The sequence below is a fragment of the Falco peregrinus genome, chromosome 3 (genome assembly GCF_023634155.1).
Source record: "Falco peregrinus isolate bFalPer1 chromosome 3, bFalPer1.pri, whole genome shotgun sequence".
Taxonomy (NCBI): domain Eukaryota; kingdom Metazoa; phylum Chordata; class Aves; order Falconiformes; family Falconidae; genus Falco; species Falco peregrinus.
The window spans coordinates 99,224,712-99,240,129 of NC_073723.1; the positions used below are offsets into that span (position 1 = coordinate 99,224,712).

General features: G+C 39.8%; 1 protein-coding gene across 2 annotated transcripts in view; it reads left to right on the top strand.

Annotated features, from left to right (window-relative positions):
• Positions 1 to 13,855, top strand: part of RNF182 (ring finger protein 182) — a 31,781-nt gene extending 17,926 nt beyond the window's left edge. Inside the window, exon 3 of one of the 2 annotated variants that reach the window (XR_008746720.1) lies at positions 2,211 to 2,374. Coding sequence is in view for 1 of the 2 variants with exons in the window: in XM_055801084.1 (XP_055657059.1) it covers positions 12,176 to 12,913 (738 nt within the window). In the remaining variant the exon portion in view is untranslated. Of the gene's footprint in view, positions 1 to 2,210; positions 2,375 to 11,959 lie in introns of those variants that run through there. The other variant, XM_055801084.1, reaches the window with a different exon arrangement.
• Positions 13,856 to 15,418: the final 1,563 nt, after the last annotated feature.

Below are 15,418 nucleotides of genomic sequence, written 5' to 3' on the forward strand. Positions count from 1 at the left end.
GGGATTTATATTACATTAAGTGAACATTCAGAACTTGTTAGGGCTCTATTTTCTAGTTTTTCTAGCCTTGTACTACACGTTGCAAAAACTAAAATCCCCATTCATTATTGCCAGTTAAGAAAATACTAATACCTGGTCTCAGTTATTAACTTACACTAAACCAGGTAAATAGGCAAGTGTAATGACTCTCTGTGGACTGTATTGCTTTTTAAACCTTTAGAATTCCATTTTGTGTTCTTGCTATCTCTTCTGTAGTGGTTGTTTGTCCCTTTGTTTCTAATTAGTTTAATATACAAGCTGTGTTTCTGAACATGTCTTGATTACTTCCAAAATTTCTGAAGCGGTGCTTTCCTCTCCTGGATTTCGTATTTTAAATATGTGCAACGAGCACACTTCAAACATTTTGATTTAGTTTAATCTTTCAACTATTGTATTTATAAATGACATCAAAATGCTGTAGCTCTGCTCAAAGCAAGGACAATTTCATACCCTCCACTGAGTTTGTGAGACTTGACCAGTGTAACTCTTCGGGATGATGGAAAGTTTGGAGAGTCCAGGTTGTCCTTGTCCCAAAATAGAGTTAGGCGAACCCTTGCTGAAACATATTTTCCAACTGCTTTGCAGGTTTGTATTGATCAGTTTTAGACTTGACCGGATTAGCTGCCATTGTGGCGGCATATTTCTATCAGAAACACATGTGAGGGAGTTATGCTGCATTCTTAACTGTATTTTTGATATGTGCTATGGACAAACTGCTTCCTTCTGCCTCTCTTATCCAGTCCAAAGGGCACTCCAGGCCTAAACGCGCTCCTAGAAGTAGCCCTAGCCTCAGGGCAACCCCTGGTGACCATGGTGCCTTCAGAAATACCCAGAGAATGTCATATTTCAGTTCATCCTCAGCAGATTCCGCTGTACTTAGGATGTACTTCCGCTGTGTAGGATGGGATGATATATTCATAGTAAGTACAACCAATTTTTCTTTTGCCCACTGAGGAAAATTTGACCCAAAGTCTGAGGTCTGGCGAGGGCTACCTCTTCAAAGCTAACTCTCAAGCAGACAATGAGACTAGCAAGGGAGAGGATTTCTCTTGGGAAAGCAGTCATACCAGTGGTTCCTTACAGAGTGTAGTAGTTTCTGTGTTATTGCTGTATATAGAGTCTCAGACCATGAGGATTCTGTCCTTTGCTTGAAGTACTCCATCCAGTAGCACTTAAACTCTTCCACTGACAGTTCATGATGGGTAAAAAATACCACATTTCACTGCTAAATAACGTGTTAAAAGCAGAGCAATTTCCTATCAGTCTCCCTGAAGTTTAAGTCCTTTATAAGCATTAATCTGAGTTCAGTAAATCTCACCAGCAGAACACTCCAGTGATCCTGGGACTAGTGGTGTACTTCATGGAGCCCTGACAGTGCCAGATCACTCACACTAGTTACCGAGACACCTTGTTGTGGTTTAACCCTGGCCAGCAACTAGGCCCCATGCAGCCGCTTGCTCATTCCCCCCACAGTGGGATGGGGAGAGAATCGGAAGGGTAAAAGTGAGACAGCTCATGGGTTGAGACAAGGACAGTTTAACAAGTAAAGCAAAAGCTGCGCACGCAAGCAAAGCAAAGCAAGGAATTAATTCAGTGCTTCCCATGGGCGGGCAGGTGCTCAGCCATCCGCAGGGCAGCAGGGCTCCATCACGCGTAACGGGGACTTGGGAAGACAAACGCCATCACTCCAAACGTCACCCCTTCCTTCTTCTTCCCCCAGCTTTATATGCCGAGCATGACATCATATAACATGGGATATCCCTTTTGTCCGGTGGTGTCAGCTGTGCCAGCCGTGTCCCCTTCCAGCATCTTGTGCTCTCCCAGCCTACTCGCTGGTGGGGTGGGTGAGGAGCAGGATCAGCAGTAACTACAACACCCCTGTGTTATCAACACTGTTTTCAGCACAAACCCAAAGCACAGCCCCATACTAGTGACCATGAAGAAAATTACCCCAGCCAGAACCAGCACACGCCTCCAGACTAATAAAGCTGCTCCTGTTTGAGGGGGTTCCTATGTTCCTTAATGCCATAAAATAAAAGCTGTGCATATAATTTGACACAAATTAACTTAACTCCTTTCATCCACTTGTTAAATATATGGAATTTTGTTTCACGTACCTACCTCCAGAGTGGTGAGTGTGCATGCAGTAACTGGTCTTTGTATTTTTGTAGTTGGCTTGCATGCAGCAGCCGTGCAACCGTGAAGCCCTGCTAGATGGAAGCAGAGTTGCTGTGATGCTTCTTGTAGAGTTACTGTGATGCTGGTTCATTTTCAGCAGAAGCACTCAAATAAAAAAAATAAAAACTAACAGGTAATTTTCTTCAGTATCTGCTCAAGCCCATAGAGGTCATAGATTGTAACTTGCTTATAGTTAGTATAAAGGCCTAACAAGTATTTTTCTTTTTTATTATTTGAGGGAACTTTCATTGCCAAAGAAAAAGACTTCTGAAAGTTAGTTAAAAATAAGGCTGTTTGGTGCAGAGTAATAGTAACATGTCCTTGGAAAAAAAAATGCATTTAAAAGCAATTTTTGTACGTTTCTAAAATTATTTCCCATGTGTATAAATCAGCCAAATGGACTTTTTCTTGCAAATGTTTTGTAAGAGAGCAGGACATGTTACAGTCAAAGTTAATGTCTCCTCATTGACACTCGTCTGTTGGGGTCATTCCCCTGAATGCAGTTGAAGACATACAACTTAGCTTTAGTGCATGTCAACAAGATCCACTGATACACTTTTCATAACACTGGGGGAGTGGGGGGGTGTTTACTGTTTTAAATACATCAGTGGGCTTTTTAAACAAAATTTTTCTTCGTTACATCATTGCAATTCTAGTCACACATAAGATGTCAGGTGAGGAGGGGATGTATGCCAGCTATTAGCTATGTTGCCAAAATAAAAATAATTTTGATCCCACCACTAACTATTTTAGATGTGTGCTTTAAGTGAACCAAATTAAACACTAAAATTACAGTTTAATATATCCAGGTTAAAGTATTGTTTACTCAGACCCCTCCCTTTTCAAGCTATTGGGACCCTCTGCAACATCAGCTAGATTAGATTGCAGATGCCAGCTTTTCAAAAATTATAAACTGGTGGAAGACCAGGTCTGGAAAAGTTGTTTGTAAGTGGAAATCTGTATTGGATTTGTATTATTTTGACATACAGTTTTCAAACATTCTGTGACTGAAGTAATTGCAGTTGCGTTTTACTATTTTCCTTTCCGCACATGATAACATGCAAATTCTGAGCAGTTTAACAAGCAGAAAACCTTGTTACCAAACCTATGTAAACAGTGCATATGCTTCATTATCCTGTATAATCCTCCACCCTTTTTATTTTCTGTTTGCACTAACCTGTTGAGATAAAAGAGACAATACAGTAAAATCTTTATACATGCCCTCAAAAATGTCTGAAACAGAATGAACCAAGTTAAATATACTTAAGTATTGGGTGGATTGCTCTTAATGACAATAGAAAAAGCAAGAAGTACAGCTTCATTTCTAGTTTGTTCTGGGGTTGCTTTCGGCTCCGTTAGGACAAAGGTAATGTAACACTTTCTGTTTAAATCTTATTTTGAAGGTTAATTGGAACTTATTATAATGCATTAAAATTATTCCCCTGTGTGAAGAGGAATTTCTCACTGAATGATGTAATAAAGATTAATTTTCTGTAATCTTGTCTCACCTGGTCCCTCCCAAATTGTATAACACAGAAAACATGTCCAAAGAAAAATAATTCTGTCACATTTTAGGGATCTTACATTTTGTGTATGTCACTTAATATCCTCTAGAACAACAGTCATTTTTACTGAAAAAGAAAGTTAGTTGCTTGTACTTCTGGTTTTATTTTAATTACTTATATTCAAGCATACAATTGTGAGCAAAACAAAGAGGTAGACTTCTATGGTGTTATCTTCATGTATTCTGAAACCTAATACAAAACCATACTGGCCTTTCATAATGCCTAATTTAAAGATAAATGCTACATGTACCTATAGGTTATATCTTTACACAGTTTTGTCTATCTTAAGAAACACTGGGAAGCTTTTTACTTGTTTATCATTTTGAATCTTTTCAAGTCCTGTCCTACAGTGTGTTAAATTCTTTGAAGAGCTTTTAAAGGACACAAGCACTAAAGCAGAACCTGGTCTTACTTGAGAAAGCTGCCAAAACCCACACTTGCTACCAAAGAGGAGACTGTCTAACCTTTCTCTAAAATAATAGTAAAGTCGCGAGTTCTATTGTGAAATATATTCTTATTAGAGTAGATCTTATCTTTGTTTCAGACTCATAAGGGAAAAGCCATTGGTAGTGAGAAAACAGTGCAAGAGAAAATGCTAAAACAGCCCAAGTAAGCCGATTGTGAAACAAAAATAATTTTAAAAGGAACAAATTCTGTTTAACTAGCATATTTCCAAAATCAAATGTTACCATATTAGATACAAATTTCAAGCCATCTCTTTTTACTTATTGATTTAGTGTAATTAATAGTCTGTTTAATTCAAGACAGGTACTAAGAGATCAGATCCTTTGTCCTTTATTAGTATTATTCTTAAAACAGCTACAAAGCAACTCACAACCATATGTCACATTAAGCAGTCATTCAGCATATTGCTCTATAAATAGCTTATGAATTATATATGAGGGGAAAATCCATCTTAAGAAATATTGGAAGAGATTTTGCTTCTGTCTACAAGCCTAACACAACTTTTTTCTCTACATCATGGTCAGTTTTAAGATTCGTATCAATATTGTAGTAGCCTCTAGCTACAAAGAAAGTTATTGAGGATGGTAGGGTTTCAGTAAGGCATGCGCTGTTTATTCATACCATTTTCCACTACTTCCAGACACACAATGTGAGTTACTGTACTAACAAAAAAGTATTGCAAATGATACTGTTTTAAGAGGAGATGGAGTCTGGTGATACTGAATATGCATGTGCGAAGGATGTGAAAAGTACCCTAAGAGCCAGAGTTACAATACTGAGTAAAGTGAACCCTGGGTTAAAGGAGAATATCCCTGCTTACTTACTAGGGGGAGGAAATAATAATAAAAAAGAACATTAACTGTTAATTTTTTTTAATATAAGATGGCACATTGATGTTACATGACTTCTCATACTAAATGATCAGAGACTCATGAGCTCCTCTTTGAATATGAAAAACTATGCTTTTCTGTGTTTTGTGATGTCATTGTAGAGGACTGAAATAGATCAGTCAAGGGCTCTAAATACTGTAACAATACCTTCTGATAAAAATACTTCTGTTTTGTATTAGTCCCTTGCAAAGCAGTAATAGACAAATGTTTGATGTGTATGTTGCAGGGTTTCTCTTCTATGCACAGTTATTTAAGAAATCACCTTATTACCTATCCCATTGAAAACTACATTTTTGTGAAAAGAATGGAGGCATTTTTGATAGCGGTTTATACAGCCAACCGTAAACCAAGCACGGATCAGTATGTCACATTCTGTAACTCTTGTGCAAAGTCTCGCATTGATTAGAGTTGACAGGGAAATGTCCGCTGTTAAAACCCATCCAATGTTAGCAGAAATGTGGCATGAAACAGGTTGAACATGTGATAGCTGCTGGCACTTTGAACGTAGTCTATTCAAATGTCAGATTAGTGAAACAGTTTGGGGGTTTGGCGGGTTTTTTGCATTGTGCTTAGCCCAAGCTGGAAAAATCTAGTGCGATGGTCATTTCCTGCTGAGTCAGAATGCAGCAAAGCTGCTCAGATGGGAATGCAGTGGTCCACAGGAGATGGTTGCTTTCTGGTCTGTGCTGGAGAAGACACTGCAGTTTGTTTGGAAAAGTAGAAGTGATCAAAGAGCTTCTATGAGATTTATGAAGGAAAGTATTTCGCTATGTTTTGAAACCTCTTCTTTCAAAGCACAATTTATCTTTTCAGCTGCTTCGCTTTTGGGTGGGGTTTTTGTGGGGGTTTTTTTGAGTGAATTGCTAACATTTGTGAATGTGGTTGCTAGAAGAGATAGCACTTCAGAGTGTTTGGCACATAATATTGAGAGAGTCTTAAAATCAACAACAGATCTGTAAAGATAACTCTGGATTATTTTACAGAAATCACTTTAGTAAATGGGATTTACCCACTTACGTATGGGTAAACATATGGGTATTTAACATATGGGTATTTCTATCCAAACTAAAGAAGTTGGACTACTTCCTCTCCTTCGGTGAAAACAGACTGAAACGTCTCCCAGCTGTATTTCTGCTCTACTAATTCTGTTTCCCTCCTTTCCACCAGTTTATGCCTGTGAGGAGAATAGGTATTTCTTGTGTTCCCTGCAAGTGAATTTTTGCCACTTTATCTAGGAAAGTAAGTTTCTCTCTATTTATTTATCTCTCTAATTTTTTTTCCTTCTTAGTTATTCTCTAAATTCACTTGGCTTACATTTAGAGAATAAAAACCTTTGAAAATAATCACATGTTGAGTAGTTCTGTGGTTGCTATCATATGGAAGTTAATTACTGACCTCACATTCACTTTAGCTTATATGTGAAATATTGGCAAATTCCCTTCACAGGAAAAAGTGTGAGAGATGAATGATAAAAGGTTGGTTTGATAAACTGGCCAAGGATGAACTTTCATTAGGAAGGAGAAGCACAAATTTCCCATCTACTTTGCTTTGTCAGCATGACTGAACTCCAATATTGAGAGTTTCATCTACAACTAATTGCTTCTGGCCTCTCATAAGAGCACTTTGTCTACACAGCGTTTGATAGATGGGTGCAAAGAGGGGCCGTAACATGTTGGCCAACCCATTCACCTTTCTACTCATCATGGCTGGGTTGCAGCCTGCAGATTGCAGGTGCTCATCCCAGGCGTCCTGGGATGAGCACCTGCAATCTGCAGGCTGCAACCCAGCCATGATGAGTAGAGAACTGATCAATGAAGGGTGACCTATTCAGGCTGGTGTAGTCCATTGCACTCTGTCCAGCCGTGCCTGGGGTCACCCATGAGAGCTTGCTATTACTTACTCAGTCTGGTTCTGTGGGTGGCCTCCTCTTGCTCCCAAGGGGCGTTATTCCCCCTGCTTCTGGGAATGCCCTCCAGCAGTCAGCTGGAGCGCTGCGGGGACCACTAGCAATCTTCTGCCATCCAGAAGATGCCTCTCTTGTCTTCACCTTTTCTCCCTTTCTAGTAAAAGGGTCAGGTAGAGGGGTCTGCAAGGCACAGGACAGGTGGCACTAGGAAAGGAAAGAGGGGGAGTCAGAACTCAAGCAGCAGCAGGAACATGACGTGAACAGGAATGATGGATTCACTCCCGCAGTGCTTAGACGGAACTCTTACAGAAGACAAGTGCTTGTCGTAGTGTAACAGATGTACTTGCGCTTGGATCAGCTGCAGTGGATGCTGTTGGCATTGTACGTGTCTAGTTTACATTTTGTTCAGAAAGCCACACTGTGCTACGTCAATACACACAGGAATGAAAAGTTCTGCCATTGGATTGTGTTGATCCCATCAGATAGGTTCTGTGGAAGACAGAATAGCAGAAGGAGTCTAGGTTTTCCTGTAAAAAGGACTTAGTATATGAAATGAAAGAATTATTATTTAGGAGAGAAGTTTAGCTATGTATGTAACTGTCAGCCTGATTCCTTACTCAACAAGGAACAAAGCTTCCCAGACAGACCACATAAAGTGACTTCAGGGTACTGAAACATAGAATCGGAGAATAATTTGGGCTGGAAGGAATCTCCAGCAAGGGTCCAGTCCCCTTTGCTTAAAGCAAGGCCAAATTCCAAGGTAGACTGGCCTGAGCTGGGTTGTATCCAGTCAAGTTTTCAATATCTGCAAGGCTGGAGGTTTCATTTCCACCTCTCTCAGCACCTGTTCCAGTGTGTGAACATCTTGTGAAATGTCTTTTTTTTCCTAATAGCTAATTGCAATTACTCTAGTTGCAGCTTGTGTCTGTTGGTATCAAACAGGTAAGACACCTCAGTCTAAAAATAAATAAGCTCAAGTGGAAAACTGGACATAAGGAGTAGTTTAAAGTAATGAAAAATATCAGAATTAATAAAAATAAACGCAGTGCTTTAAATAGACATGAGACCTCACTTTGCTCGCAAGTCAATAGCAGTTTTGTGCTTGAAGCCAAAGAGGTTAGACTCATCATAGGATTTGCACTCAGAAGTTTTTACTTGACTGCCCTCTGGATGTCAAGGTCAGAAAGAATATGCAGATTCCAGCCCAATATTTAAAAAAGCCCAGATACTAATGAAGTGTTGGAGCATATAATAGGGACATATCTTTTCGTGGCATCAAAAAAAGTGGCTCAAAGAGAAGAGGAGGGCAAAAACCAACACACGCAGTCCTCTATTTCTGCATAATATTGCAGCTTCTCTTGCTTTCCACACACAGCAAGCAGCAGTATGTGAGTTGCCACCTTTTTTGGGGGGGATTCAGAGGGGCGGCAGTTAATTTATTCCCTGCTTTAATTCCTTATTCTGCCTGCTTACAGTAAATACCTGGGAGACATGCAAAAGGTGAGCTAGAAAATCTTTGGAATAGAGTATAAGTTGCTTGAAGGAGTAGCTGGCCATGTTTCTCAGGAGGTGTCTCATTTTCTCAAGAAAAAGGGGTGATTTGAAGTCAAATTTCTTTAAGATGCTCAGTTTTCTTATATTTTTAGTAAGTCTCTGATGAGAGAACTCGTTAGCGTTATGTTGTATATATAATAGCAGGGCAGCATTAATTAATTTCAAAAAGGTGCCAGTTCTCAGCAGAGAAAAAATTATCAGGGAAGTGGGTATTGAGAAGGAAAAATAGAAAATTCCGTAAGAAATCAGGAAAGCAAAAAAGACAGAGGAAGCATCTAAAACCACCGTAGAGCTGAGAAGGTAAAAATTGTATGAATAGCATTAATAGGAATTAGTGATTAAATTTTAATTTCCAAAGAAAAACATGTATAATGAAGAATAGTAGTAAGCAGTAATCACACTAGAACACGTAAGGAGCAATTCAACATCTAAACTTAGCCAAACAAAAACCAATGATGTTTTATTACTGATGGCTATGCTGTGAAGAGACTCTGAAGACAGCAAGATGATGGAAGTAGCCCTTTCTTGTTCAGTATGTTAAAAAAAATGTTCAAAAATAATTTGTAATATAGCTTATGATGGAAACTACAATAGGAGGATCATTGTGTTCAGGAAATTAAGTTAATGGTCCCAGTTTAGCAACTGGGACATTGCTAGTCCTAGGGACTTGTTACTCCTTGTATTAACGCTAAATTTGGCCACTTAAAGGGGATAGAGTCAGGAAAACACTCTCCATTTGAGAATTGAGTCAGGCAGAAGTGATCCATGTCTCAACAGAATTGGCTGGAAAGTGGGCTAGTTTTTGTGAAAACCTGGAAATATTCATTAGAAAGGTAAACACTAAAATACAAAGATTTTCTAGTTGCAAGTTTTCAGAGAAAGGTCACAATTTTCCATGAAAAGCAGATGCATTTTCTGAAAGATTTGTGGTTAATCAGAAATACAGTGTTATGTCATAGGACGACGTTTGCCAGCCTTAGCTGTGAAGCACGAGCATATTAGTAATCCTCATTCACCTCAGGTACAAAAGATGAATGATAACTCAAGATGTAAAAGTTCAAAACCATCGCTTGTTTTATTTGGCTGCTTAACTTTTTAGCGGTGCTTTGCCTTCCTGTAGGCTGGCATTTCACTTTTTGAGGTCCATTTTGTGGTTTCGTCATCCTTTGGAAAGTTAGCATTTCATGACATTTATATATGCCTAAAAGTCATGTAGAAGATGATATTTGGAATGAAATAAAAATAATAGTAGAAATGAATAAGGAAGCACACAGTGTAACAAAGGATAGAGTATGGGTTTGTATGTAAGATCCATAAAAGATTTGCTTTTTGTCACCTTATAAGATGTTTAGCTTGTACACTCTGAAAATTATGGATCAACCTTCTTGTGTTTGCCTTGCCTAATGGAACACACGACAAATATAGTCACAGTACAAATAATCAAAACAACAGTAAGGCAGAGATGAAAACTTTTAAAGCACTAAAGAAATAAGTTGTAAGAGGCAGGAAAAAGGTTAAGAAAATTGAACGTGGAGGGGGTTATGTCTGTTATAAATTCTTAGGGAAATATGGGGGGTTCTTCACTATGTTGTAATGTTTTTTTCATTACTGTATTTTCTGAGTATAACATATTTGTTTCAAAATCCAGGAGCTGAGTCTTAGAAATTACATTACCTAAAGAAGTTATATTGTGAGGAAGTTAACAGAGAAAATGAAAATCCTTAAAGGACAGTAGGAACAAGAGGCCCATGAAAGAGACTTTACTGTACCTCATGTTTGGCTGGTAAAATGTATTGACAGAAGGAACACGTTGCTTAAAAGAGAGAACCTCCTGCCTCGTTCTCAAAAAAGGGACAAAGATCTGAATGCTAGGAGTGAGTAAAAAAATCCCGAGGAACAGGGAAAGGAATCAAACATTTACTAAAACTAACAGTCAGGAAACAGGTTTGTTGAAATAGGCCACTTTTTCCATGTTCTGTGTGCCTGATATTTCTTGATAATGCAAGAGGCAACAGGACACAAGTGCTGGCCCCCGTCATTTGACTGTGACAAGCTCCTTGCTACTTGAGCAGTGAAGGAAAGAGTCTGAAAGCCTGCAAAATGCAATGCTGCACCCATCTCAGTGAGCAAGCATGTGCCTGGATCTGGAAGAAGTTCTTGTCTTCTGGCAGATAGAGCTGGTTTTGTAAATGCTGGTAATTATTGGTCCCCAGAGTACATAGTCCTGGTTAATGTTTTGTTGGTAATACACAGTCTGTTTCCTGAAGTCGTGAAAACGCACAGTTACAAAACACGACAGTGCTTTTGTTTAAGTGAGGCTGATGAGTCTGGTGGCAGAAGAGCGGCGCGGAACAGGAGCGCAGCAGTGCAGGCATGTCGTGGGCCTCTCCTTAGCTGAGGTGTGAAACAGCTGTCACAGCCATGCAACGCCGGAAAGCCAGTGCATCTGGCGAATGCCCTTGAGAGACACGTAAGCCTTCACCCTAGCATCCACGCATGCAAGGAGACATTTGTTGTGAGCTAAAGAACCCTTGCGTTGGTAATCTGTGTTCAGCAGCTGGGTGGAGGTAGAGAAATGAGCTGTTCCACAAGCAGCAAAACTGATAAAGGTTGATCTTCTATGAATTTGACCTAGGTCCCCACGTCGCTCTTTACAATAACCCCAACCCTCGTACATACCCGCTCCATCCCCAAACCTCTTCATTTCCGCAGAGTATCACCAGCTTCCCCCTGGGTTGTTCTCCTCTCTGGCTGAGCAGCAGGCAGCATGCTGCGTGTTCAGAGTAGAGGCTGGTGGTGTGCTGGCTGCCCATTTACCTCCAGGATAAATGGTAGTTATTATAAATACCTCTCCCTCTCCTCTACCCAACTGCCAGCATTCACTACATTTTTAGAAACTTGGTTATCTTCAGTACTGCTGCCCCTCTACTGATCTGTTTGAAATTGGACAGCAGGTTCACAAGTTACCAAGAAAAACTAAAAGCTCCAGCGGTCAGGTCTCATTTCCTTAGAAAACCAGGGTTTAAACAAACGGTCACAGATCAGTGATTAGATTGCAGCTTCTGCTGAGAACTTCATAGGCTAAGCCAGTCAAAATTACAAGTCTAAAATAAATGTGTGCAGCATGATACTGAGTTTTATCAGCATGATTGCTATATAGGCCCCATATGCCACAGAATAAAAACTACCTTAGAGGTATTTTTAGCAAAGGAAGCTAAGCTTGTAAAAGGTGGAACTTGCATATTTCACCTGCTGCAGCTTTTTATTCTCTCCTCTCCCCCTCTCTCCCCCTTCCCCTTCCCTTTCCCTTTCCCCTTCCCTTTCCCTTTCCCTCCACAAAAATTCCACGTCATATTTTTCAGATGGATGCCTGGCTCAGAGTACAGGACATGCAGTACACAATCCCTAGCAGAAGCTGAAAATGGATGATGTCTACTGATGCTTTTCAGCAAAATCATCTCCTCTTTTCCTGTTTGAAATGGGTGATACGATCATCAGGAAAAAGTTCTAAAATAAGCCTGAGTGACCTCTTCATCCCTTGACTCCTCTTTCTGCAAATCTAAAAACCACCAGAAGAAATGACCAGTCAACTACCAGAGGAGTCTGTGGAGACCCAGAGCTCAGATGAGCTTGAGTGCAAGATCTGCTACAACCGCTATAACCTGCGGCAGAGAAAACCAAAAGTGCTGGAGTGCTGTCACAGAGTATGTGCCAAATGCCTTTGCAAGATCATAGACTTCGGTGATTCCCCACAAGGAGTCATAGTATGCCCATTCTGCAGGTTTGAAACGTGCTTGCCAGACGAGGAGGTCAGTAGTCTTCCTGATGACAACAACATCCTTCTGAATTTAGCTTGTGGGGGAAAGGGAAAGAAGTGCCTGCCAGACAACCCAACAGAACTGTTGCTGACTCCTAAAAGGTTGGCATCTCTGGTTAGCCCTTCTCACACCTCTTCTAATTGCCTGGTTATAACAATCATGGAAGTACAAAGAGAAAGTCCACAGACGCTGAACTCAACCCCTGTGGTGGAATTTTACAGGCCTACGAGTTTTGACTCTGTTGCAACTGTGTCGCACAACTGGACAGTGTGGAACTGCACATCTTTGCTCTTCCAGACCTCAATTCGGGTGCTAGTGTGGTTGCTAGGGTTGCTGTACTTTAGTTCCTTGCCTTTAGGGATTTATTTACTGGTATCTAAGAAGGTCACCCTTGGGGTTGTCTTTGTAAGCCTTGTTCCTTCGAGCCTTGTTATTCTCATGGTTTATGGCTTTTGCCAGTGTGTTTGCCATGAAGTTCTAGACTGCATGTCTTCTTGATAACAAATACAGTAAAATAAGATGTATTGCCACGTGTGTAGCATAGTTGATTTATCCTGTCTTTGTGTTCTTATTTATTCTTACTGTTCATCCTCCTAAATAGAAGCAGTGGCCCTATGGTCCTTTTTTTCAACCGGATTCGATCCCACACCCCACCCCTCTTTTTTTTTAAGCTAAATAATGGGAATGAAATTTCCATGCAGATTTTAAAAGTCTGAGTTGTAGAAAGAGATAAAGCAAAATTGCCAAACTTGGTGCCTGCTGCTGCTGCCACTATTCAAATGAGTAGCCCTTTGCTTTCTGTTGGCTTTTCATGTCAGTCAAGGCTGCAGGGTCCACCCTGGAAGAAATGAGTATAACAGGCACCTTCCAGGTCAAAGTACAGCATCTCTTCATCCAGAGCATCTCATGCTTTGGGCTGTCAGTTATTTATCATGCATTATCATTTATAGCAACTGAAATCACTTTGTTAGTGAATATTATAAGAAGACAAGCTACCATTGCTTTTGTCAGTTCTTGTAGCAAAAACATTTGTGGGAGGCCAATGGTTACAGATTTTTTTACGTTTTGTGACATGAGGAATCTTTTTTTCACCGTGCTAAAAACATGTCTCCAAAACGCTTGCCCCAAACACTTTCCCCAAACAGAAGCCCACTTTACTTGTCATATATTGGCTCCCTCTGAAATACTCCTGCTAATGAGTATTCCAGGGATGCAGCCACACGTTTGCTCTTCTCTAGGTGTGCTCATTTCAGTGTGCATACACCTTAGGCTTCCCTCTGAGGGTTCAGAGCTCTGCAGACTTCTCTAGCTATGGTCAGTTATGCTTACCCTCCCACCCAGCATTTCCACCACCATACCACATTTCCAACCCATTAGTCCTCCTAACAAATTGCCTGACCAACTGTGTGCACACCTACTCTGTGGTAGCTACACTGGAGAATTTGGCTTATGTGACTTAAGCTATCAAGATAGACTTGTATTCCTAACCATTAGGAAATGGACATTTGATCACCAATACAAATTTTGGAAAAAATCTGAAACAGTTAACTGGGGTTTTCTTTTGCTTTCTGAGTTCACAGAATGATCATTGTAAGGAGGTACTATGACTTTGGGAAGATTTCTGTTTAATGCATAGTCCCTCAAAATGTTTAATACCCTGAACTCCCTCTGTCACCACTGTGAGTTGATGGCACTCTAGGTGTGGCAATTAGCATGTCTTGATTAGTTGAGTTCAGAGGAATTACTGATGATTTACCATTCCACAAACAGAATCAGGCCCTCCAAGCTTGTATGTTCCATGGTTTAGGCTACTTTTTGAACTACTGGAAGAGCACAAAAGTAAGAAATATTTCATGTTTATGTGTGTAACTGGGTCTGGTCAACACCACAGTTGCAAACTCATTTTTCTGTGCACAGCATGGTAAAAACTGAGAAGGAGGAGTTGAGGAGTGCAAGCGTGGCTTTTTGGGTGAGGCACAAGATCTAGCAATTTCGAGGCAGTGTAAGAGGGAGAGGGGGTTGTTGCGTGAAGCCTGAATGTATGGCCTAGCAATATATTCTTAGAGCAAACTGACTGGTAAGAATGGAAAATGCCGATGGGAAAAGCAGAACATAAGCAGTTGTTGTGTCTGTCAAGAGGATTTGAAGTTAAGCTCATCCCATTTTTGCAGATGGCACAGGTGGTATCTACAGTTTTGTTCCTATTGCAAACATAGGGAAAAAATGTGGAAATGTAAAGGTCCTGCTTTTCTTGACACTCATTTTATAATAATAGCGCATATATATGTGTGTGTATGTACATATAGACACATATGTAAGAAGAAAACTTATAGCAAAATTACAGCTTTCAAGTGTATGGAGTTATGGAGCTATGTACTGAATGACTAAAGGAAATGTTTCAGACTTTTCTGTAATGGTAACAATTATAACTAAAATATTTTCAGAATTCCTAGAAATTACTATACCTAAGTAATTGTTTTTAATGTTTGTGGTAAAGCACATATAGTTAGAAGAGGTATCATCTCCAGTTCTGGTATACTGCAAGGTTTGATTTATCTATGAACTCATAAATTTTAAGTATCCAAGAACAATCATGTCAAAAAGCAAGAAAAATAGAAACATGTGTGGTTTAATAGTACTTCATAACTTTGGGAAAAGATGTGTTTGTGGTGTTAGGGATTTATATGTTTTAGGATTTGTTCAATTTGTCTGAATATAGTGTCTCTAATAAAGGGCTAACAGAGGAAGTAGGTTTTGCAAATGTGTGACCTATATGTATTACATCTGCACAACATGTCTACAGTGCTACCTGTTGTCTTTTCCTTTTGATTTTCAGGTGATTAAGATTATCTTAGCTCCAGCATCAGGTATTTTGTACTGTTTTAAAACAGAGCCTGATCTCAGCAGGATTACGGTGGTATCAGTTACACATTACAGCACAAATAAATACATCTGTTAACTATATGTAACTGCTTTTAAGGCTGCCAGCCCATTAAATTTATG